The sequence below is a fragment of the Vanellus vanellus genome, assembly GCF_965231255.1.
Source record: "Vanellus vanellus genome assembly, chromosome: 1".
In the NCBI taxonomy this organism is placed as follows: domain Eukaryota; kingdom Metazoa; phylum Chordata; class Aves; order Charadriiformes; family Charadriidae; genus Vanellus; species Vanellus vanellus.
In genome coordinates, this window is record NC_138905.1 from 99,229,037 (window position 1) to 99,255,677 (window position 26,641).

Genomic DNA, 26,641 nt, shown 5'->3' on the forward strand with positions numbered 1-26,641 from the left:
TTACTTCTAAAGACTTTCAGCTGTTCCTCAGAGATTGCACGCGCACTATTGAAGAAATATAGAGCTGCATGTGACTCTATTGCTTTGACACGTCCCTAAGGTCTGATATTGGAGTTTGGGGCTTGGAGAGAGCTCCAGATTCCCTGCAAGCTGTGGCCAGAATCACCAGTTTCCTAAGCAAACAAAGCTGGCCTTTGTCATGGGATAGGGGGAGAATCTCAGCAAGCAAAGGCTATTAGATAAGGATGAAGAACGAAGCAGGGAATTAGGAGCTGCAGATTGTTAAGTGGTTTTGTGATAGTTGTATGCCCACTGTTATATAGAGACAAGGCTGCATTCACCAGACTGTTACAAAATGTTCTGCTTTGCCCAGATGAAGAGGACCTGTGAGATTTGGTGACTTAGAAAATACCAGGACCTTTACGTTAGAGGAGTTGGAAATGCAGAGCCAGATATGTGTCATGGCTCTCAGGCTTGTAGGCTGCCCTGGTAAAACCTGGTGAAATCCAAAATGTTAAGATGACAAACAATTTTATTTCTTTAAAATTAACAACTACCCCCCAACTCCCTGCCAACACTCATGATTTTCTTTCAAGATTACTGGAGAAGCGAGGAGACGGGGAAGTCACCAAGGCATCGGGCTGGGTCCTGTGCTCAGCCTGCAGCATGTCACAGCAGTGCCCAGGAGGGCTGTACTGAGGGAAAGCATGTGCTCAAGGACCTAGCCCTCTGCCATCATCTCCTGGATGGTGGGGTTCATCTTTCTGCACCCCTAATTTTAAGTCTCTGCCTGTGCTTTGAGGAGCATCTTTCCCAACATAAAACAAAGCAGTAGGCAAGAGAGAGAAAACTAAAAAACACAGCCATGACCACATAATACATTTTGCAGCAAATTTCTTGCTGAAAATTGGAGCAAATTTTTCTTGTTTGACAAACCCAAGAATGTAGCAGAACAAACCTCCGGGAAAAGCACTTTGAAGATATACATGTCTTCTAGTGGCAAAGATGCTCTATTTGGCAGATTATCTCAGGTGCTCCAAAATAATGGTTTTAGGAATTGATGTCTCAAGGGACGTACGCAAGAAGGCTCCCAAAAGTTAAACAAATATACTGCTATTGCCTAAACTACTCAGTATTATCAGATAGAGGACCTCAGGGAAGGAAAAAGTTAGTACTCCCTACCTTCTTTACCTAGTAGGTGTTTTTTATTTCTGTAAAAAATGGGAAATTATAGATTGTGTTTTGTCACAAGAAAGCAGTTACCAATTTGCTGTGATTAAATGAGTTTGTGGCCAAGTTACTTAAAACAGAACATCCAATTTCTGCTGCAATTTTTATGCAATTATTATTTCCAAAGCATGGTTCACCAACCTCATTGTCACCTACAAATGTGCGAATCATGACTGCGTAGTTTCAGACGTTTCAAAGCAACACTAAAGTGATAAAGGGGAAAAAGAAGAAAATGTAAACCTAGAGTAGCCTCTAACTGTTCTATTCATAATTAATAAGGAAATAAATAGAAAAAAAAAGACAGTTGAACTTTTACTTAGTTTCTTTAAAAAAATAAGCATATTCCTGAACTATTTCTCATTAAAATTACTTTCCCCGTTATCTACATCATAACTTAACAAGTAGTATTTAAAAGTAATTATGATTAACGGTACAAAGTTAATCTTCATTGCCTATTCATATAATATGACAAAATTTACAGTGTTAGCTGATAATGGTAGTAACATGCTCCGAGCGCTTTTTAAACTCAGTGAAAGCTGCAGAATATGTGCTAATTTGTTTACACTTAAATGAAATTTTCAAAGAAAACCTACAGTTGTGTGCTCATTTTGGCTGGGGTAGAGTTAATTTTCTTCATAGTAGCTAGTAGGGGGCTATGTTTTGGATTTGTGCTGGAAACAGTGTTGATAAAACAGGGATGTTTTAGTTATTGCTGAGCAGTGCTTACACAGAGTCAAGGCCTTTCCTGGTCCTTGTACCACCCCGCCAGCGAGCAGGCTGGGGGTGCACAAGGAGTTGGGAGGAGACACAGCTGGGACAGCTGACCCCAACTGGCCAAAGGGATATTCCATGCCATGTGACGTCATGCCTAGCATGTAAAACTGTGGGGAAGAAGAAGGAAGGGGGGGAAGTTTGAAGTTATGGCATTTTGTTTTCCCAAGTGACCATTACGCATGATGGAGCCCTGCTTTCCTGGAGATGACCGAACACCTGCCTGCCCATAGGAAGCAGTGAATGAATTCCTTGTTTTGCTTTGTTTGTGTGCGTGGCTTTTTCTTTACTTATTAAACTGCCTTTATCTCAACCCACGAGTTTTCTCACTTTTACTCTTCTGATTCTCTCCCCCATCTCGCCGTGGGGAAGGTAGTAAGTGGCTGCGTGGTGCTTAGTTGCCGGCTGGGGTTAAACCACAAAAACATGTTAGAAAAGTGTAATTGCTTCAGTTTGATGTGTAATATTGGTCACTGAGTAACTGCAGAGGAAACAACTCTAAACCCTTTCTTTTGTTTTAAAAGCAGTCAGGAAGTGTAGCAACTCAGGTAGCACAACTCGGTGGGAGACTGCGTAGACAATGAAGATTTATTTTTAGATAAAATTGAACTTCATTATTCTTTCACATTCCTCCCTTTCTATACTGACTCACATTGAATTTTGCTACATTTGTTTCTGCAGGACATTCAGTAAAAATGTATGCAATACAAATTTAATCCATGTTAACAACAACAACAACAACAAAAAACCGGAAAAAATGTTAATTCAAAGAATCCCTTGACCAAACCCCTAAGTGCTTAACTTTTATCGTCAGTACTTTTTGCTACTGAGTTCTCTGTATCCAATGCAGTGATTAATTTTCTCTAGGTCTCCTGTGCAACATAGTTGGCATTACAGCTTCATACAGGACCTGCAGGATGCTCTGTCTTAACCTGTGGATCTCAGGTGCTGGGTTCTAGTGTGAAATGGGACCCCGGACAGCCAGCTGCCAGGGCCTTGGTGGTTGTAGTACATCTGGCCGTGCACCGCCGCAAACCACGTCTTTGATCTGGGCACGCGTAACAGTGTGATGGACCTACTGTCCCCCAAGGGCAGCAAATCTCTCTTGCAAACGCAGTGAGCCTGGACACGCTGTGCACAGATGGCGAGGAAGGGGCTATGTAGTGTGGTGGGGACACTTTGTGGTGTGCACTGTGAGTACCGATGCCCCATCGCATAGTTTAATCCAATTCAGCTAAGCATCAAGACTGCTACGCAAGGCAAATTCGAGTGGAATATTACTTAATAGCACTTGCCTACATGAATATTTTGAAATTTTGTTTTTAAAGAGAAAATTTCTTGGACATTCAGGTTACCCTTTTTGAAATGGGGAAGAAAAAAAAAGCCACTGAATTTTGCAATGCTCTAACAAAAATCTGAGACAGATCTCACTTTAATGTCCCATATAAAGAATCAGCCTTCCACACTTGATGGTACTGTGCTACTACTGGGGAATTACCTCCGGTCTAAAACTTCTAGATCATAAGTCATACCATCAAATCCTATAGTCAAGAATTCAACTGTACTGACATTAAGCAAGTGATGATTTTAATGATAATGTTAACGTAGGCTTTTAGCTGATAATGACACATTATTATAGCATAAGTTAGTACTATCACAGCAGCAAGTCCTGTGCCAAACCACTAGAAAACAAAATTAAGATTGTGAAATTGCACCAACAATTGAGGGAAGTCCTTACAAAGTAATAGGTTCCTTTTTGGAATCAATATATAAAATTGGATGTAAAAAAAATCTGGAGGTAGTCAAGAAGAACAAAGACATTCTTTAAGACAATCTATAAATAAATAGTGTTTCATGGAACCAGGTGAAGTATTCATAGAACATAGTTTCTGTTCCATGAAACTTCTTATAAGGGTACAGTACCTTTAAGCACTTAAGTATGCTGAGAAAAATAATGTAACTACACTGCCTTGAAAACAGCAAAGCATAATTTAACCTCCTCCTTATTTACAGTAATAAGGCTAGTTACTTTACATTTGGGAGAATTTTATGCAAGATTACTCCAGATTAAGGAGAAGCAAATGGGTTGGCTTTCTTGTTTTTGTTGGATTGTGTCTGAAACTAATGGGAAAAGGATTTGTACCTGTATCTGTCAACTCCAAAAAGCCTGAATATTTCAGGAAGCAAGAGCTGTAGATTCTTGATTCTCATTTTCTTCTAGCCCTTGGTTTAGAAGCTGATTAATTTTTTGACACAGAGGCTTTTATTGCTGACTCTACAATGCGATAGCTACGACTGTCGTGAAAAGAAAGTGTTTTCTAAGTATTTCTTGTTGTGGAGACTAATTAGGTGACTGTGAGAGTGAAAAAGGGTTCAAAACCAGGAAAAGCAAGAGTTAGACTTCATTGGGCAAAGTGGTAGTGCTATCCACAAGCGCTGGGCCAACACAAGAACAACAAAAAAGGAATATCATGAAGCGTAGCATGTCTTGCCATCTACAATACCAGCTTACATGGCTCTTGGCCCCATAGTGGGGTGTGTAATGCAGATGTTGCTGCTGCAACCTTACTGCCTTGGTTAAGCTGGCTGGGTAGAGTAAGCTAAGAAAAGCGTACTCGTCCACAAAGTCATTTCAGCCTGAAGACATCCCTGAAATTTTGTGTGCAGCTGACTGTATGCTTGCACAACTATTTGAAGACTTAGGATACAAAAGAGGAAAGTTGTTCATGAAAGTTTGGGAAAATATTCCTATAATTATCATCCCATCTCACCCTGCTTTGGAGAAGTATTAACTATTGCACCCAATTCTATTACGTCAACTTTGGTAATGCCTGCAACTGTGTAAGGATGCAGCAAAAATAGTCTAGGCAGTTCCTTAGGCAGCCTGACAATTCAAATCACAGCAGCTATTCCTGGCCCTGAGGATGCATCAGAGCAAGACAATCTGATAAAGGAAGCCTACTGAAGATCAAATTTTCTAGCAAAGGACAGTCAGCAAAGATGCCCTGAGCCCTGAGCCATTATAATTAATCCCACAAGAGGTGGAAACACTTAATGTTTAGGTTCCAGGTAGCGTTTGAAGTATTACTCACTAGCAGTCATTTTACTTTGTCTTTTAAGAGCTCTTCGTGCCTTCAATAAGAATGTGGAAGGCAGCTATCACGTGGTGCCAGGTAACCGTTGCATAGTTGGGACATGCCAATCTTTAACAAAATAACTTCTTTAGTAGAATCTCTAGCAACTAATTGCCTCATATTGATGAAAATAATATTCCTCAGCCTCTCACAATTCTTAAGAAGGGGGAAAAAGTGGAGGGAGAAAACAACTGAAAGTCAAATGAAGAATGAGTTGCATTAATCATCAAAACATCTCTGAAAAATATTACATCTGTGAATATTGGCATGCTTTTCTTGGAATATGAGGTGCAACCACTGCTTTCATAGAGAATTCCATGGCCAAATGATTTGCATTTCCTTCTGCTACAATACCTGAGAAGATATACTTGGCTAATCCTATTCGTGTCCCTATAACCAGAGAGGTTATTTATTTATCTATTTCTAGCCAGAACACAGCATCAGACGATGAAAAGCCTGCCTGAAAATCAGAACTATAAAGGCACGGCAGGACAGTGCGGAAGGAGCTGGTATGAGGATAAAAGGAATGGTGGTCTGTCTCCCGACACTTGTCAGCATTGTGCAAAGTACGGGGAGTGAAGGGAAACTCTTATTCTTCAGGAAAAGAAAAATAGATGTGACTTGAGATTTAGTTTACATTGCTAGGTAGTCATTTTGACACACAACAAAGTTCTATTGAAGTAACATATTTTTGCATTTCTTATCTGTTCTACATCAAACAGCCTGTTTTAACTTTCTTCTTTAGATTTTAAAATGGATTCCTTTTAAAATCTTTTTTATAGTTCTAATCTGCATAATGATGTCAGATGAACTCTAGTTTATCACAGAGCTACTTTAAATTTTAAATGAAAAAGCACAAACTAGGAAGATGAGTAAAGACTGACATCAGTTGGTGTCTCCTTATCTAAAGATTTCTTAAACTCTTTGCTGTGGAGTGTCCATTTTTTGGCACCTACCAACTTTATCTCTGAATAAGAAGCGTAACAGAAAATACTGTTCCCTGTTGAGGACTTTATAAAATGTTAACAGAAGATCCCTGAATTTGCATAATTGTCCTTTGCTGCCACATACCTATTAATCTTTTTTACTCTTCACGGTATGTCCTACCTTTTAAAATCTGATTTTCTTACAAAGCGACAGACGCTTGTTCCTGTAGCTAGTTTCAGTTAATGCCAAAATAAGCAATGAGAGAACTACAATTGCAGCATCCCATTTTCAGTACAGTGCTTCGCATGTAAAATGGCTATGCAAATTTTATCCTTCACAGGTTATAAGAACCCAATCTATCAATTAATCAATCCTTACAGTAATCAGTTTTTATTTTAGTGGTGGCAAAACCTATCTGCGAGCCAGTGGACGTGAATGGAAATGGTCTGGGTTTCTGATTTAAAGAAAGAAGATTTTATTTTTTTTTTTTTAAAAGTGTTAAATAGTAGCAGTGCTGACTATAGAGTATTTCCTTCGTTCTTTGTAAGAGCAACAAATGCTTCCAATATATTATGGATACACCAGACATTATTCTTCTAGATATGCTCTCTCCTTTAACGTTGTATAACCTCATTTTGAAGGATATAATATCTCTGAAATGTGATACATATTCTCACAGAAAACGAAGTATATATCAGTATACTTGGCAACTACTGAAGTATTTTAGATAAACATAACTGTTCCCTCTCTAAAATTCATCAGTATGCTGCATGAACTAGGACTGCATGACAGTCGTGCGTGGACTGAGATGCAGAGGGAATAAAAAAAGCAGGAGGAATTCAGCTTACTTGTATGTGGCTGCAGCTTTTTCATTTTTGTATTACAAATAGCTTAAAGGTGAAGAAGACTCAGATCATTTTTCCCTAAAATGACCTAATAAAGGGAATCTTTTAAAAAATGAATTGTTGCACTTGTATTTTAATAAAAACATTATTTTTTAAGGCTTTCCTTGGAAAGCTGCGGCAAAAGATAAACCCACCATTTATTATCCTGCCAATGACATTGTATAAATAATGCTTACAAGTATTAATGTATGAGTCATGAATAAAATGTTTGCTTAAATGCTACCTCCTGCACTCCTCTTGATAATCTCAAGGAAAGTTAACTTTGCAGTTCTGAATGTTCAGCATCTTTATTTATCACTGGAGCTAAGAATGATGAAGAACAACTTTCAAACTTCACTAGCATTGTTGGTTTGTGTAATTATTAGCAAAGCATCCCATGGAGGTCAAGGAAGGGGTGAAAAGTCTTGACAGAACCCTTGTTTTTAAGAAACGTGGAAAAATTAAAGACATCTGCATACCTGGTGTATAAGGTCATGTAATTATGAAACAGATGGTGGTTTGCACAAGAGACACAACAGAAATGGTTAGCATTTATTTAGCATGTTGCTGAGAAGAAAGCCTTTAGGACATAGCCTACGTCTCTAATCTCCAACAGAAACGGACACTGGCTGGAAACAGCTTTTACGCATTGAACAGATGCACTCTGTTGAGCCAGAGGTGTGAATACCTGTACAGTACTACGCTCTGCCACATATAAACACCCAAGATAACTGACTCCAAGAAGGCATACAGCCACAGCAGCATTGCCTCTTTGGCACGGTAAGTTAGTGCAATGCTCTGAGCTTACATGGTCTGCCTGCTGCCAAGACTAGAGGTAACTTCAATCTCTACATGACATTGAATTGTGCTGTGAAGATGTACTCCTCCCTGTTGTGCGTCCACTGACCATAGTCATTTCCATGAGTGGGGAGCTGAACTACTCTAGCATCTCCAACCTAAAGTCGTCTAGGGAATGATAAGATTTGGCTTGCAAGCGAATTCCTGTTGGTATTTGTATGGATGACTTGAGTGAAACAAGCTTCAACTAAGCTTTCGATCTGTCACATATTGTCAAAAAAACCCCTACCATACTGCCATAATTCCTGTTTAACGGTTTCCAGTTTACTGGCAAGTTGTTTTTTTTTTAAATGCAAATCCTAAGTAGGAGAAGGATGTCTGTAACAGACTTCAGATGGAAGCAACACAGCTAACAAGGAGGTAGAATGCAATTCACAGCTGTAGTTACCCCCCTCCCCTTCCCTGCCCTGCCAAGTCCCATTGGCATCTTATGAGGTTTGTATTCCACACCTTACTTGCTAGCGGTTTTAAACTCGGCATACACGAAACACAGAGGAGAATTCTGTGCACCTTTTAAGAGTGTTTTATCATTTTATTGTATTATAGAATACCCCCAAGCATGGTTAATCCCAACTTCAATCAAGGAGCATTAGGCTGCTATAATTGGAATTGTAGACTAATTTAGGCCTAACACTTTAGCATAGCTTTCTAAGCAGATTCCTATTTGTGAGAAAACAGAAGCCTACATGAGAAAAATATATTTTATGCTGAGAGTAGAAGACCTTATTAAATGACTTAAGTTTTCCAGAATGAGTTTCTTCAGATTTAGATCAACTCTAAACCAGTCCCCAAACTATATGCTTTTATATATAAGCTTCAGCAATAGAAATCATGGCAGTTTTAAACTGTGAAAGCCCCACTGTTAAACCATGGTATTGTCTGGCCACAAAAAGTTAGATAAGGAAAAAATCAGGTCACGTATCTATAAAAGTCAGCTGGGGGAAGCATGGGAGAAGGTTCAAGTTTGCTCACTGTCTATCTAAACAGCACTTGTTTTTCCATCCTTTAGCCTTGATTGATCTTGGTTCATCTGAGAAAGATGAGGATGGAGACAATGATAAGGTAAAGGTCAGAAAGATGCAGCAAGAAAGTTCCTGGTAAAAGAGGAAATTCAGTTGCACGGATGAAGCAGCTGAGATCTTTCAGGACGGTGATCCTGAAAGCTGTGCTGAAAAGACATCATGTTCTCCAGCAGAGTCCTGGTGCAGCTCCCCCTGCCTCTCTGTCCTCCACACTATACATGTTTAAAACACATGTCCCCCTGAGCGTCTGCCCTCTACTTCTTACAGGAAAAGTTGTTTTGCTGCCTGGCAACTTGATGATTTCATATGTGAGAGTGATGACAGCCTGCAGAGTAGGGTGACACAACACTGAAACACCAGCTAGAGAAGCAACAATTAGCAGAGGGTGCCCATTTTGTTTTAAGTATGTTTGGCCACTGCCACAGCAACTAAAGGTGAGCAAATGCTCTTTCTGAAACCTGCTTTTATTCCACCCTCCCCACTTTTACATTAATCTAGAATCTGAAGGTCTCACAAATTTGAAGGTTTCACAACTCTGCAGAACATGTGCTGACAGGCAGTGTCACGGGACACTCCAGCATTGTCGTGAGTGGAGGGCTCAAGGTGGCCAGCTCCAGGACCTTATGAGCGTAAGGCAGTGCTCAAGACAGACCTAGAAAACAGCCCGCACTTGTCTGCCAGTCTGTCAGTTGTTAGAGTCTCTGATGTCTTTTGCCCTCTACCTCCACAACCGCATGGTCTAAGGTATTCTACACCCAGTGAAAGGTGCTATACACAAGTAGCAGATGGCCATAGCTTTGGCCTTGTCTGTACACGTAAGGAAAATATATATTGTCTGTCTGGGAGCTAGCTACATTACAGAGAGCTGATTGCATTTATAAGCAGTTATTGCAGTAGCAGGAAGGGTAAATTAGAAATATATCCTGGAGAAACTGCTTCACCTCTTCATACGACAGACTGTTTGGTCTTGTAATTTGGGCGCTGTGTGTGATCACCGCATCTGAGTTACATTTTCCTCTCTGCCACAAGTTCAATAAAGTACTTTGGACAAATCTGTATCTACACTGCACTTCATCATCAGTTAAGCGCAGACCATATTTTCCTCTCGGTCTAACATTGCTGTAAAAACTTATTAACTTTGTATTTGAGCATATCAATATTTTCATATGTTTATATACAAGCAGAGGACAGAAAAATAACCAGTGAACTGCAAATTACATCTCATTTTCCAAATTGTTTCTTACATTTTTTAAGTGCCCCTGGAAAGTACTAACAAGAGTCCTACTCAAAGCTGTCAAAGCCCAGTCCTACTTCTTCACCTCTAGTGCACCAGAATGGCAACCCTGTCCCCAGTAACAGTTTTGTGAGCAGAGCACAACGAAGAGCCTGCAGGCTACAACTTACAAAGAAAGCAGTAGCACTAGATTAAAGAAATAAAGAATAGAAAGTTTACCTGGTTCAGATCAAAGATATCAAACACTCGTTTAATGTATATATCTCCCTGTGGATCCAGATGTTGCAGATCCAGGAGTTTCTTGAATTCATGCAGACTAAGTTGCCCAGATGGGCATTCTCTCATAAATTTGCTGTAATAATGGTGCACCTCAGGGGCAGGGCCATCATCTGGTAATGATTCTTTGGCGCCCATATTACTATGCAGAAAGTGTCTCTTTTTTTCTTTTCACATTTATATCTCTGAGGTTCGGAGTCTTGCTTATGACCAGATCTCAGACTAATACTGCATTTAAATGGCCACGGTAAACCTCTTACAAATGTAAGTTTCTATTTTTATTTAGTGAATGTCTGTACTCATGTGAGATTACCTTTAATGCCCAGTTCTAAACCAGATGGGATTTCACAATGTGGCTAAAGCAGAAGGAAAGACAGCCATGCTCAAATTATAGTTCATGAAAATCCAGACTCTCCTGGTGACTACAAACATGCACGTTAGAAAATGAAAAATTCTTATCATGAATATGCTGTGTGGTATCCTGTATTTGTGTGCAATTGCACCCTATTCTCCCCTCTCAGCACGGGTCCCCAGATAAAACACATGATTTTGGTCACCAGCCTCATGACAGAACCTGAGCAGAACAGGAATCTTTTACAGTGACTTCTTTTACAAGAGTCAACTTGGTCTGTTAAGTGAATTAAATACAAGTTTCCTTGCTTCTGGTCAGTGCTGTAGTCCTGCTTTTTATTTTACAGCTTTCAGAAGCTGAATTCCTTCTTCCTCTGTAAGGTCAGGGAAAGGGTTTAGGTATCAATAATACTTCTGTACTGATTAGCTTCTATACAAGGAGATGAGCGGCTCAGGAGCATTACTATAGCACAGACAAATTCAGAGCTATAAATATCAGTGTAACTACAGGACATTAGAGAGGCAGAAACAAGACACTCCCACTCACTTATCCTTTTCATTTATAATCACACGGTGGAGTTAAAGAGCACAGTCCTATGAGGTGCTGAGCACATCGTGAAAAATGGCAACCTCCATCCAGCCCACCTTAAGCCAGAGAGCAATCAATGTCTTATAGGATCAGGTCAATTTTTGAGAAAGACTACCATACTCTTAATGGGCTATGCTACAGCACTCTCCATCAGGACATCATTAAGTTTAATATCATATACTTCCAAGTGTGGCATACGAGTAAGAAGGTGTGAACACTCCTCAAGCGCCCATGAACTTTTGAAGATTAAACAGTAAGATACAGACATTGCTGTTGATTTAGCCAAAACTGGTTCAGCAGGCAAAGTACATACAGCAGACTGGATGGTTGGTGTGTTGCCTTTCCCCCAGAGACCATCTCTGAGCCCTAGAGCTGCTGCGTGATCCCAGCAACTGAGGGAGAGTGGGGACACACCCCCTGCGGGCATCTCATCTGCATCTCATCATGTGCCTGCTGGAGCAGTGAGGGTGAGTGAAAAGGAAGCCATGACAAGGGAGGTGAAAGGAAATAAGCAAACAAACCTCTTGGCTGTTCAGTCTGACAAAAATCCTGAATTTTCTTTCTTCAGCCATCATGCACTGCTCTTAAAGCAACGACCAGTCATTGTGTGAAACACCAGAGAAAGACAGGGCACCAGGAACATGACTTAAGCAGGCCGCAAACTCTACATAATATGATCGGGTAACTCACCCAGTGCTAGTCATCCTCTCTCTTTTCTCTCTCCTACTTGGAAAATGACAGCCCTCTCGCATCTCTTCACATCACCTCCTGCAAGCACTGTTCACAGGATCCCACTTAGGCATAGGGAACTCCGGAGTTGCTCACATCTACTAATCCCTCTCCCCTCCCTCCTATTTTCTCCGCCCAAAAAACACATTACTGCTACTTGCTTCCACATAGCAAGTCTTGGGGAAGTGTACCCATGGTTACTGCGGCACATGAGAGAGACCGCTGCACTGACTTAAAGATGGGGCCTTAGAAGTCAGATTTTTGTCAGATTTCATACGCTCTGGTAAAGAGCTTACAAGAGAATGTTACTTTAAAATCATTCCAGCTGTAATTTAATACCTGTTTTCAGGATCCCTTTAGTTTAATAAACAATAACTAAAATACCTGTAAAAGACAGCAAAAATGCCCGGGGAAAAAGTGATCTGATTTATACTTCAGTCTCACAACATCCCTCACTCCTAGTGGGGGGCTGGAATAGTATATAATAGCTGATATTACACCTGACAAAAAAAGGGAGGTGAGTTTTATGGAGCACAACAAGGCTAAAATTTATAACCCGCTGCATAGTTTGACAGTGCTTAATAAACTCACAGACAAAACATGTGCTTAGCAGAAATCCTACAGAAATCACCTGTTCCTGAAGCCAACAGCAATGGGACATTTCTACTTTTATAATTAAAAATAGAAAAATTCATAACAATGTGGAGCTGAACTGATGAAACTAATATGGCAAAGCCATTTTGAAGAACTCTGAAACTATAGATATAGAGACTAGTTTGAACATAGGAAGCCCAGTGAAGCAATTCCAAATGAGTTATCTGTAGCAAACTGAACTGATGCTAAAAGATGAAGGTAAAACTACAGTATCTATTGAGATCTACATTAGAGATGCCGAGGAGCTTTCTGGAGTCTGTACCATATTTTGGGAATTAAGAAAAAGATACAAACAGGCAACAGTAGGACTATGTACTTGCACTGAAAATGACAGTCCTGTAATAAAGATTGCTTTTTCGAGGACAAACTGTTGCTGAACTGCAAGAACATGGGGCACACAGAAAACGCACACCGCAGGTAAAGCAAAACTGTCTCCATAAGGAAACATGAGGGGAAAAAAAAAAAAAATTGGATTCATTAATCCTTCTCTGAAAATTGTATAAATTCTCGCTAGTTTTGGAAGGGATGATGTAATCTAGATGTCTTTAAAAGTGAAGAACAGGTAGTCTTTTAACAGAGTTTGAAAATAGTGGTTGCTCTTTTTTTTTTTGTTGTTAATTTAAAAAACAAAAACAACACAACTTCACAGCAGGGTGATCAGGAACTACCCTGATATAAAAAATGGCAGAAAAGTAAAATAATAAAGATGACATTCTCTTTCTCTTGGGCATTACAAAAGCAGCAGTAAGGCAGCTGTAGGCAGCAGATACTAAATCCCTGTGTTGTGAAACAAGTACGTCACTTGAAGTTACAAATGCCAGGTTTTCAATGCATTTGAATAAAAGCCTTACCTGCCTTTTAGATTTTTTTTATCTAAAAGTTGTGTCATTTTTGCCAATTAACTTTTTGTCTTTTCCTCATGATTTTTTTAATCCATTCTGACTCACTCCAGTGCATTTCCTTTTTCCTTCCTCAGCAATTTCTGACTGCCATTTGCTCTGAAAAATGCCATTTCTCTTCCCTGCATGACTCAGCTTGTACTTCTGGACTTTGCCCTGTCTCTCTGTTCTTCCATCCCCTTTCTTCTCTGCACTTCACTGCTGTCAGATGCTGCATCTTACCAGCGCTGAATGAGACAGAGATCTGCCACTGCTTGTTTCAGTTGCAGAGGGGAGCTACAGGACCACAGAAGGCACCATTGCAGGCATTCGCATGCTCAGCCTAGCCAGCTGACTTCAGACCATAGTTTCTATCCCCCTATCCTGCCATCTCCCTCTATTAACTTTGTTGCTGGCTCCCCACACGCACATGGCTACTCCTCTCCTCATCTCCAACCAGCTTCAGAGTCCATTTATTTCTCTTAAGGTAGATGCAACCTACCTCCCAGCTCAAGCAGACCTGCCTGAGGTGTTTTCAGAGGGACTACCTAGGCTGCCCAAATGAAAGAGTCATCTGGACAAGATAGAAAATTGTAGAAAGAGAAGGTTATCCTCCAGGAAGAGCTGGAATGGCCTATCCTGGTCAGAAAAATTTACCCCATGAAGGCTTTAATTTTTTTTTAATTTTTTTTTTTACGTCCTGTACTGTGAGGTCCCAAGCATCACCATCTTCTCCCTGTGATACATGCTACACTTTTCTAACTGTTTGAATGAGTGTTTAGCTTCTAAATCCTGCTTTCTTTCCGCTATGGATGTTACAAGGAGGAGGATCAAGCTAGCCTTTCCTCCTCCTGTATCTTCATCAGAATGGTAGCTTGCTTTTAAGGATAGTTTTCCTGTCCTTCATAAACCAGAAAGCTTTTGCCTCAATGAGGCAAGTTTCTAGTAGGACACAACCTAATCTCCCCGCCTGAGAGGAGAGGACTCACTGAATTCTTCCTAACTCAAGCATGGGCACGAGGAAAAGAGATGGCACTGCAACTTGCTGTGGCATTTTAACCATGGTATACACCGCAAAGTATGTGGGAATATATGTGAAATTGCTTAATTGTTGAAAACACTGATCAAGCACTGGCACAACTTTGTTAGTTCATAATCACATTCCTTGAGTGCCCGCTACGATGTTTTTACAAGCAATGAACTCCTTGTGTTTGTGAATGGGTTTAAAACCGAAACAGAAGGCAGTGACCATTTAAAAATACATCTGTAGAAGCCTATTATGTCTGATTCCTTTTTGTACTACTGCTTCATTATTCCTGACATGGAGATTATGAGTGTAGCAAAATGGTACATGTCCTGGTGATGAGATAAGCAATTGTGCTTGTCTTAGTTGAGCGCAGTCTAGCCTAGGCTTTTTTTGCCATTAAACTAACCACTTACAGACGTGATTTTGTGGGTGTTGCTAGCCACACACGCTACAGTGCGCCAGCATCTATAAATAACCATCAGACCGTGCCTAATGAAATAACAAGTCTTATACTTCCCACAGAACTGTCTGTAGTGCAGTTGTTTTCATGTTAATGATTATGGGGAGTGCTCGGAGATACTGACTTTATGTTTTCCATTTGGAAGTTAAAGACTTAACACAATGAGGGCCCACTCCTGACACTGTTATTTTCACCAAGGTTTCTAGTTGCCAAAGGGATACATCCTCCTTTGTCAGGTGGATAAGTCAGGAATGCTTTCTTTTTGTAGCTATTACAAATTCACTGATTTTCCTGAACTCAGGGGTGGCAAGAGCTGGAGCTGTGCTTTGCCTTGTGGGCAGCAGGGAAGTACAAGTGGGATTAACAACTTCTGATTAAGGACAGAGAGGCCATTAAACTGTTTTAAGTGGTCTTATTAGAACGGAAAGGAGAGAGTCCTCTCATCCAGGGAAAATCTGGGACATCAATGAAATGTTCTGACTCCAGATGGGAGAAATAAGTAAACAGAAAAGAAACTCCTCAACTTTTGCATGTGGATAACCTGAGGAGGAAAGGGGGGGCAGAAAAAACAAACAAATGCTTACTTTTGCAATTAAAAAAAATACTTGATTTTCAATTGTCTGTAGCTACCATTAGTTTGAGTTTATAAAAAGTAATTTTCAATTTAAGTTAATAAATTCTTGTTTTAAGAGTCCCCAAAATCTTAGTATCAAGGGTAATATCTCTGAATTGACCCCCCACCCCAACAACATTTTGATGCCACAGGCTGTTTTCATGAAGGATTTCAGCTTATACAAATTGGATTCTTTCCAGTTAATAACGTTACATATACATCCTTACACAACTCTAAATCCCAGCTTCCTGTTTTTATCTGCCTACACAGCACAGCTATTTGGAAGAACTTCAGATATTAAAGCATATTTTTTCTTTTCTTCTCCCCCCCGCAATAAAATCCACCAAGTTAAGCATTTTGGAAGAGGGAAAACCAAGCCAATAGAGAGAGACATCAGTAAACATTTAATTAAAAGGAAAGGCTGTCTTCCCTAATTAAGTACCATTGTTTTGATTCGAGATGTTCTCCTTCTCGGTGTCTGAAGACTCTCCCAAGCCCAAGCAGACACTAAGCAACTTGCATTTCCTAGTGGCTCCAGTTAGCAAGGCAAGGGTTTGTTGCGGTTGCTAAAGAGCATGGGATATTTCTGTCTAGTAATACCTGTCCAAGTGCTTTTCTGTGCTAGTGGAAGAGGCAGGACCTTTGGAGAGACATCCCAAGGGGCTGGATCTTGTGGCTGCCATTCCCAGCCTCTTCATCTCCCTTTTACTCCAGCTGAGCAAACGACCACGTTTATTCCCACGTGCTGTTTTTGTCTAAGTAGCAGCTGTTTCTGATGGAAAAATATTCTCTCACTAAGATTTTAACTATCTCTTCAACACTCTTTTTTTTACTCCACAGCTTGCATTTCAGTTTCACAAGGGCTTCAATTAATGTACAAAGAAGGGATGAGACACTATTTCCTCCTTCCTTCCACTATTTGAAGATTTATTTCCACCTCTTTATACTCATGCCTTAATTTTGTTAATTTGATTTATTTGTTTGTTTTACATTTCACTTATTTCTTCCCCCTCCTGGAGGGCTTGTTTCTGCTTTACTTATTTTTGCCTGTTGCTGTTTTTGACTGTATTTTTTCCACTGCATTTCTTGATTCTTTCCATTTATCTTTTAGAAGAAGTAACATGGTCTTCTGATTTCTGATCTATGCAATAATTGAAGTCCACTGCTCAGCTTTAAAAGTTACTTTTTTAAAGGGATGGGTAGGGAAGTAAAATAGCTGTGTTACTCTCTTACAAACTTTCCAAATATGAATAAAAATGGTGATAATAAAATAAAGAAAAAAAAAAAGATTAATTGTAACTGTCAAAAAATGCAGTTCAATAGATCTGAAGAGACTTTGCTTGGGAAATGGTGGGGAAAAAATTTTTAAAAAGGAGAGTGAAGACAGAAATAGTCACACAGCCTTCCAATAGTGCTTTCACATGAAAGAACATGAGGGGGAACATGAGGGTTTTAGGACTCTTGCCCAGTCCTGCCTACAAGGAATCAATCTTGTTTAGTAGATTTTTGAAGAGCTCTTCTCTTAAACAACGTAAACGGCATTGAAAAGAGTCCAACAAATCCAGTTTTCTCAGCTTAAGTAATGCTGCACAGCTGCTGGAAATTAATGAGAAAAACCCCAATTCCTGGTTACCTACTATTTCCTATTTGATATCACTAGGCCAAAGTCTACTGTTCATGCTAAGATATACATTTCATGATGAAAATAGTCCAAGAAATTTTCTTACCTGATTCTTGTCAAAGATGTGAAACACCTGCTCAACATATTTGTTTGCCTGAGGGTTCATGTCACGTAAACCCAGTATTGTCTTAAATTCATAGAGAGTAAGTTGCCCAGAGGGGCAATAATTCATAAATTTCTGGTATAATTGACTGTTTTCTATTGCAGCAAAATCATCAACCGATTCCCCAGCACCCATAGCACTGTCCACCCTTCCTCTCCATCCACACCGCACCGTTTGCCTTCGCGCAGTGCTCCTATATTCCCTGGCTTACCTCCAGCTAGAATTCACCAACAAACCAGGAGCTATAAAAGTACCATAAACCTCTTAAAGATCCCTGCGGATCTGGATCAGGCAAAAATAGAAACGGCGCAGGATGATCCTTCGTGATCTGTTTGAATGCAAGCAGGCCTGTCACTAGCTGGGTGCTTCTCTCTGGCCAGAGCTACCTTGACACCTAGACGTGTTCCCAGGGCTCAACCTGCTTCTGCAGGAGCTCTTGTGAAGACAAAACATGAAATTTGTGCTCGCGTTGTGCAAGATGCGATGTCAGGTTCACTTGGTACACTTGCGAAACTTAACCGTGCTTTGCACTAAAAATGCTCTGGCTAAGATGACTTTGAATGCTTCCCAAACTGTGAAATGGTGTTGCTGTGCTTTGTTTGGAGGGCTTTGCATTCAGCCCTTTGGCAAACTGGGAGAATCATAAATCCTGCAAAATACTAATGATGTGTATGGTGACTCTGGCGTGTGCCAGTACGCATTCATCCAGCTGAAGGAAGATAATATATAAACGGACCATACAGTATCATAACATTAACATTGAAAACAGATATTCTGATAATGTCTCACAGGAAACATCAGGTTATTTAAATACAAAAACTGGTGAAATTCACACACTAGAACCTAAGGAAAGGATATAAATCAGAGCTAGTGAAATTCAGGAAGGGGACTTTTTAACTGAAGTACATACTTTGAATTTGTCTTAACATTCCATCTAAACCAAGCACGTGTTAAACACTTTTCATATAATCTTGAGGTACAAAGAACTAGGAACAGGTCTTTATATAATTCTGAAACAGTAAGAGTGTGTGGAGGCACTAAAAAGTAATCATATTGCTTCATTTGCATAATCCACTTAACACACACGTTCTGTTCACACAGTCTCAGTGATGGGTTTTCAGATAATACAGTGATAGAAATTTGAATATTTCAAGCATAGCACTTTCAGTATCATAGAAATTGGAAGCTGATAGAGTTATCTTCAGCAATCTCATGTTCAGGGAGAAGCTTGCAGCAACCAAAGCCTGCTATTTGCTTGAAATCTCACTTCCTAAACGCCAAATACCTGCTGCAAGAGATTAGATCGCAAATTCTTTTCCTCATCCAGTAATGTCAAAGATCTGGCAGTGATTTTTACCCATCATGGCAGTAGACAAAATCTGATCCTCTAAGAAGAAAAATAACATCTAGGCGTCAGAAAAAAAAAAAAAAATTAACCCTGTAATTTTCAACTTCAAAATTTGCAGTGTGCAAGATGTTGCGACACTTCAGAGCCTTGACTTATGTGTGGTTTCTTTTCCTGGTTTCAGCTGGGATAGAGTTAATTTTCTTTTCAGCTGTGTTTTGGTCTTAGTAGAAGAATAACGTTGATAGCAACAACTAAAACAACATGTGTTAAGTAATGCTTATATTAAGTCAAGGACTTTTTCAGCTTCCCATAGAAGCTGAGAGGGAGCTCAGACAGGACAAGACGGCCAAAAGAATATTCAGTACCGTAGACATCATGCTCAGTATATAAATGGGGGTTGGCTGGGTTGCAGGCATCTGCAGTCAGTGCTCAGGACGGACTGGGCAACTGATTACCAGATGGTGAGCAATTGTATTGCATTACTCATTTTGTGTATTCTTTTACCATTATTATTATTATTTTCTCCTCCAATGCTGTGCTATTAAACTGTCTTTATCTCAACCCATGAGGGTTTTTTTTCCTTTTTCTCCCTCTTCTCTCCATTGTACTGGGGGTGAGAGTGAACTGGGGCAGTGAGTGAACAACTCTGTGACCCTGGTTGCTGGCTGGGGTTAAACCACAACATTTCTTTCATAAAAAAAAAAAAAAAAAGTTATCTGCTTATTCTGTTAAGAAAGAGTTAAATATTGATCCCAAGGGTCTCTTCCAACCTAGATAATTCTATGATTCTATGAAGTAGTTCCACTGACCAAATCAGATAGGTTGTTATTCCACTGAAGTATAAGGGAGGATGAGGAAACTTGGTTCATCTAACCTGCGAAAAGCTGAGTCATCTTGAAATAAGCTCCTTCAGCTCTAATAAACATGGAAAGGAATCTTGAGCTGGATTTCTGTATTAAGACCAGAATCCAGAAGACAAATGCATTTTGATTGTACTACACATAAGTCATGCTCTTGTTAGAGAAGTGTCGATATCATCGGAATGATCAAGAATAGTATGAGGGTGCTGTTGCTGAGAAAGCTGGTGCCAAGCCATAAAAATCCCATATGCATTACTCTTGGCAAGCCGGTATGCCAACAGCTCATTCTTCTTCTTACGTAAACTGGTTCCCTAAGCCAGCCTGAAGCCCCATAGAATGACTTCACAGGAAACATACATTACAACAGATAAATATACACATCATATCAAACTAAACAGATGTGGTGTGAATCCCAAAGGGGAAGCGTATGAAAACCTGGCATGTGGCTTAGAGGCCCTGGGCCTCGTTTGCCACAGGCTTTTCAGTGAGGCTCTCACAAGACCTTATTCAAGGCAAGAGAAAAATAAAACTGAGCTACAGCTTATATAGATGCTCTGTGTTGTATCTGAATCTTGTAGTTACACTGTTGCCATTTCGTTAAAAATTGTACTGTTGCTATTTCATCAAAAATAGATATTTTTTTTCCCCTGTTACCAAAAACGTTTTACCTGGGTGTTTTACTTTTTCTTTCTCATTCATTTCTCTAAGTGTTTACGCATTTCCAGCCACTACACAGTATCACAGTATCACAGTATGGTAGGGATTGGAAGGGACCTCAAAAGATCATCTAGTCCAACCCCCCTGTCGGAGCAGGAACACCTAGACGAGGTTGCACAGGAAGGTGTCCAGGCGAGTTTTGAATGTCTCCAGAGAAGGAGACTCCACAACCTCCCTGGGCAGCCTGTTCCAGTGCTCTGTCACCCTCACTGAGAAGAAGTTTCTTCTCAAATTTAAGTGGAACCTCTTGTGTTCCAGCTTGAATCCATTACCCCTTGTCCTATCACTGGTCGCCACTGAGAAGAGCCTGGCTCCATCCTCATGACATTCCCCCTTTATATATTTATAAACGCTAATAAGATCACCCCTCAGTCTCCTCTTCTCCAAACTAAAGAGACCCAGCTCCCTCAGTCTTTCCTCATAAGGGAGATGCTCCACTCCCTTAATCATCTTAGTTGCCCTACGCTGGACTCTCTCCAGCAGCTCTCTGTCCTTCTTGAACTGAGGGGCCCAGAACTGGACACAATATTCCAGATGCGGTCTCACCAGGGCAGAGTAGAGGGGAAGGAGGACCTCTCTCGATCTGCTAACCACCCCCCTTCTAATACAGCCCAGGATGCCATTGGCCTTCTTGGCCACAAGGGCACAGTGCTGGCTCATGGTCATCCTGCTGTCCACCAGGACCCCCAGGTCCCTTTCCTCTACACTGCTCTCTAACAGGTAGCTCCCCATCCTATACTGGAACCTGGGGTTGTTTCTGCCCAGATGTAGGACCCTACACTTTCCCTTGTTGTATTTCATGAAGTTATTCCCTGCCCAAATCTCCAGCCTGTCCAAGTCTCTCTGGATGGCAGCACAGCCCTCTGGCGTGTCAGCCACTCCTCCTAGCTTAGTGTCATCAGCAAACTTGCTGATAGTACACTCAATTCCCTCATCTAAATCATTAATGAATATATTGAATAATATGGGCCCCAGTACCGACCCTTGAGGCACTCCGCTGGTTACCGGCCTCCAACTGGACTCTGCCCCATTGACTACGACCCTCTGGCTTCTCTCCTTCAGCCAGTTCGCAGTCCACCTAATTATCCGGTCATCCAGTCCACACTTCCTCAGTTTAGCCATGAGGATGCTGTGGGAGACCGTGTCAAATGCTTTACTGAAGTCAAGGTAGACCACATCCACCGCTCTGCCATCACTACAGTACACAAATAGTTTGGACAAGGAAAAAAAAAACTTGCCAGCCTTTTATCTGGGAGTAGATGCCACATTCTTCATATTTTTGCCATCTGCAAAGGATACAGACTAGACAGTCCCAGGTATATGACTATTCTAATGTGCCATTTCACTCCTGCCTTCTAAATAACTTTTCCTGGGCCTATTGCTGCAACAGCTCAATTAAGAAAACGGACATTAAAATCTATGCCTCAGATTGCAGTAGCTAATGGAGGATTGTTACAACATCTTGCAGAACTGAAAATGAATAACAGATCTTTAGTGGAAGCTCATTATTAAATAATGAAGTTATAAGCCTAGCATAAGCAGTTTTTATAGTGGGTTTTATGAAGCCCTAAAGGCCAAGTTGTTGTTTAATTTCATTAAAATGGGGGGAAGATTTCCAAACAGATAAAACATTGAAACATCCTTTTCTGTTTAACATGGAACATCAATTATACAAGCTCTTCTGGGAACAGGAAAACAAAAGCCTAGATTTGTAGAGACTGTCTTTTTCCCCCTAAATCTCTGCACCCTGGTACCCCAGCTTCACCCTCTATCCTCACCAGGCAAAAGGAAACAAGTGCCTGATTATTTTGCCAGCCAGCTGTTGCCTAAAACAATGAATAAAAGCTGAATTCTACATAAGTGGCGCATTTATTCTGGATGTGTCCTTGCCACCCAGCTGCCATTTTTATGACAACTTTAGGAAGTAATTAGCTGAAATGCCTGCTCGTTGAAATTTCATTGCAATATGCCAATCGATTTAAAAGTTACGGGGAAACAAGAGAAAGGGATCAGAGATTGATGGATAGGACTATGTAACAGTTAAACTCTGATGTGTGTATAACCTGACAAGTTTAAGGCATGTGTCTTAATATTCATCAGATAACTTGAGCAAGATACTCCCAGGGTGCCAAGCTATTCGTACTGGGAGGGAGGTACTGTGATTAGTAACTTGTAAAAAAGCAACCAACAAAAAGACAACACCACCCCTTGTCATCTCCCCCCACCAAAAACCACACAAACCAACCTGAAACTCCAAAAAGCTCCCCACCTGTTTGGTTTGGAGCTCTTTTCCCTATTTAGATGGGTCTCTGGTTCACATAAAGCTTGTCTTAATATTGAATGACTAGCTACTTTTTCAAAATACTTTTTCCTTACAGAAAGGTACTCTAAATAAGCTAGATACGGAAAAGTATTCTTCACCAATATATAAAAAGCCAATGCCACCATCTATATGCACATTCTCAATACTATAAGTAATATAAACAAGTGAAGAAAACTGTTAGTTTTAATTACACTCAGCACTACAAGGACTACAAATTGTAGAGATGGCTGAATGCAGTAAGGTCGTAAAGAGCAACCATACCCTATAAGTTTGTATCTAATTTATTCTGCTCTCTCTGCCTGTGCTGGATGCACAATTTGCTGAGTAAAGCGGGTATTTTCAAATACATAGATCAATACCAACAGTAGTGGCAAGTTCTCCTAGGCATTTCTGTTGGTGCAAAACTATTTGAAGGGCACTTTTTTTCTCCCCCCTCCACACCCTCAGTTATCCCATGGCAAATACTGTTTCCCAATGTCTATGGTTGGTCCTGCACTGCTATGCTATCATCTTGACAGAAGCCTGATTTTCAAGAGGTCTTCATTTCATGTTCCAGTTTTCTGAAAAAGTAACTAATAAAAGCCGCAGGCTCAATTTTCTGAAACATCCTCAGTCACTAGTTGTTTTAAAAGTATTTGCCTAAAACAAATTTTGGATTTTTTTCCAAATATTTCTCCACAGCAGTGAGGTGTCAGGGGCTTTTTGCAGTACACATTAAAGCTAAACCGAAAAAAAGCTCTTAGATGAGCTCAAACATTGTCCATGTGCAGTACTCAAGAAAGTTAGCATTGTTAAAGCTTTACTGGGGAACATAATGCATTGATTTATTAATTGAAAAGAACACAGTAAGCTGACAATTTCTGCCAGTCGGATTTCATACTGATAGACTTGAAATTTGCTCACCAATTGTAATTAGCACAGCTATTGAGTTAGGTGATTCTACTTAATCAAATTCCATTATATCTAACTATCTGGTAATTGACAGGGAGGGAAGAAAAGAGCATGTAATAAATCTGCTTTTATAGGAACAGTACTTGAAGATTATGTAAGAAAGAATTACCTAGTACCAAAAAAGCAAGCTGAATTGGGGGTGGGGGTATGTGTGGATAAAAGAATAACAAGAAAACTTGGTATAGCAATGGTACTGACTCTGGGAATTCTTAGTCTATGGGCACCATACAAGAAATTAAAGGTTGGCTGTAAAAACATACAAGGTATCTCATACTCTCAGCAATTTCTGAAACAAATATAATTCATTTAATTATAAAGAACAGAAAGGCCATTTCTGGAAATTGAAACCGTCTGGAGTAGTTCCGTCTACAATTTGGACCAGTTTTAACCTGCCACTAAAACCATTCATATAATGTAATAACACATTTTTCATTACCTCTCTGAATTCATTGAGATTAATAGCATGGCTAGAGAATACTAATGCTTTTTTATTTTATTTTTTTAAATAAGTTTTTATACCATGATGGGCCCATCTGTTCTATTAGCTGGAAGCAGACTTTGTGTGGTACTGGCAATTCAGCCTAAACCTCCTTTCAGTCAAGGACAGACACTTTTGTAAGAGTTACCGATGACTCTCCACTCTCCTCTCTTTCCGAGGGGAAAATAAGAAGGCAGAGTCTTCTGGATGGGTCTCATGACTGGAAGGAACCTGTATGAACACTGAGTTGGAAGGGCATAAGACAGCAATGCAACTTACAGCCGCTGAATGCTGGTGGGATGACCCGGGATGTTAAACAGTAAAACTGGGATGAGGGATCAAAACCAGACAGATGTGTCTTTGGAAAAGAGGGATTGGCTGATACCAAACCAAGCCACAGAAGGTGCTTGGAATGAATCCAGCAATATTTTATTTGGCAACGGAAGGAATCATGTTGTGTCTATGTTGCATCTTCTTAAAGCATTAGTACCTACACTCCCAGCCGAACACTTATTGCTATAAAAAACGATTTTTCAAGCAGAGTCATATAGATAAAACTTCCAATTATTAACAAACACTCAAAATAATAATAAAAAAAATCTGGGTTTCAAAGATGAGAAACTATTCATCACGTATTAGAATGACTGTACACAATTTTCAAAAGGGCAAAGTGTACCAGAGCATTCAAAATTGTTTGCCTGCCACTCGTGTTTATTTGCCCGTAGTTTTCTGTTGAATCACCTCTGAATCACTTCCGTTACCTCTGAATAGTCAGCATTGCCAGCCCTCCGAGACATGTCGCTGAATGCACCAAATGATACAGCCATAAGAAAGCCAGCAAGTTAAGAACGAATTCTTACCTTATTCATGTCAAATGTGTTAAACACTTGTTCAACATAGCTGTTAGCTTCTGGCGTAAGTCCGTGTAGATCCAGGACGTGTTTAAATTCATGCAGACAAAGTTGTCCAGATGGGCACTCCTTCATAAATTTTGTGTACCAATGGTGAATTTCCATCGCATTAATGTCATCCGCTGATCCAGCAGCACCCATAGCATCAAACATACCATGTAACCTTTTTCAGTATTTAGTCATTCTTGCTTCCCAACAATGATCATTCAGACACCAACTCTGCCTTTGAGAGCTACTTTAAACCTCTTACAGATCACTACCAATATAGACTAAGTAAATATAGCACCGTAGCAAGATTACTGGTGCCCAGTTTTAGTGCACCATGGTTTTATCAGCTGATTACAGTCTTTGTGCATAGTCAGTTCGCAGAGCCTCAGCCAGACATGAGGACTGAATATGCTAATTCTTAACTTATGTTGGCATCTGTGGTGCTAAAGCTAAGTAAACTGGGTGAATATTGAATAAGCAACACAGGGATTTTGAGAGCAGTTTCTAAACCTTTGTTTTAATAAATCACAAGGTTTTAATTCAGCCCATTTTAATATTTGGATACCTTTTGGGCAGCTGCCTTGTAGCAACTGACTTTTCATTTTTATTACTTCTGTATATACTGTGGTCCAAATCTTACCTTATAGGCCAAAACTGCAACATGATTTGACTTGGACAACCTGAAAATACCTGAAAGCAGCTATACACTAGGCACAAAAAAACTTGCCATTGACTTTTAGACAGCAGTTTTACAAGCATCTGAGGCTTGCAGAAAGTTAACGTTGTCCTAAAAAGTGCTCCCCAACTGCCACGGCTCGTTCAATCCCATGCTTCCCCTTCCCTTAGGCCAGCATGGGTGTTTGTGGTTGCACTTCGAAACAACTGTAAGAACAGATCCAGGCAAGAGCTTGCAATAAAATTGAATACTAATACAGTTAGCTTTAGAAAACATTATTTAAATTTTGCATTGCCTGGTCTCACAAAACATTGGGTTGTACAAAAGAACAGATTAAGTAGGTATGGAAAAGGGCAGCCAGCACAAGAGGGGGTGCAGGACTGCTTCTTTTGCTGATTTAAATTATTTATGGAGATTTGTAGTGCAATATCATTTTGTCTGTGCTATATAGCTGTACCTTGCAGTTTACAGTTTTACAGTGTTATTACAGTATATAACACGGCACACAGCAGTTGAAGACGAAACTGTTGGAACGTAAAATATAATTGTTACACTTAAGCCCACCGTAAAGGTGTTGTCTCACCAATGGCACTCTGGTGGTGTCTCACAAGAGGGGAGGTGAGCACTACCTGAGCAGCGTTTCTGCTTCCCTCTGCAGAGCGGAGCGCAGTGCAGCTGCCCCCTGGAGCCCGGCACGGCTGCATGAGCTGAATTTTCCTCTGACCCAAGGTTCAGGCTGGTTTGGTTGCAAAAGCAGTATCAACAGCCACCAGAGACAAATTTGATCTCAAAACTGCGAAGAAACGGATTGCTACTGTTGGGGAGGTCATGAAGCCTGGTTTTCGGGTGACACAGGGGACAAGGGGTGGTGCATCTCTTGGGTGCGTGCAGTGAGGGTGCTGGAACGAACCTGGGCAAGCTGCCCCTGCAGCAGCAGGTTTACGGCAGGCTCTGCATCCCGGCGGACA

The 26,641-nt window shown here is 40.4% G+C and overlaps 1 protein-coding gene across 1 annotated transcript in view; it reads right to left on the bottom strand.

The window, feature by feature from the left end:
- Window positions 1-25,162, bottom strand: part of GUCA1C (guanylate cyclase activator 1C) — a gene marked incomplete at both ends in the record, with an annotated part of 35,779 nt that extends 10,617 nt beyond the window's left edge. The window contains one exon of the mRNA XM_082498441.1: window positions 24,959-25,162. Coding sequence (XP_082354567.1) covers window positions 24,959-25,162 — 204 coding nt within the window. The remainder of the gene's footprint in view (window positions 1-24,958) is intronic.
- Between the last annotated feature and the right edge of the window lie 1,479 nt (window positions 25,163-26,641).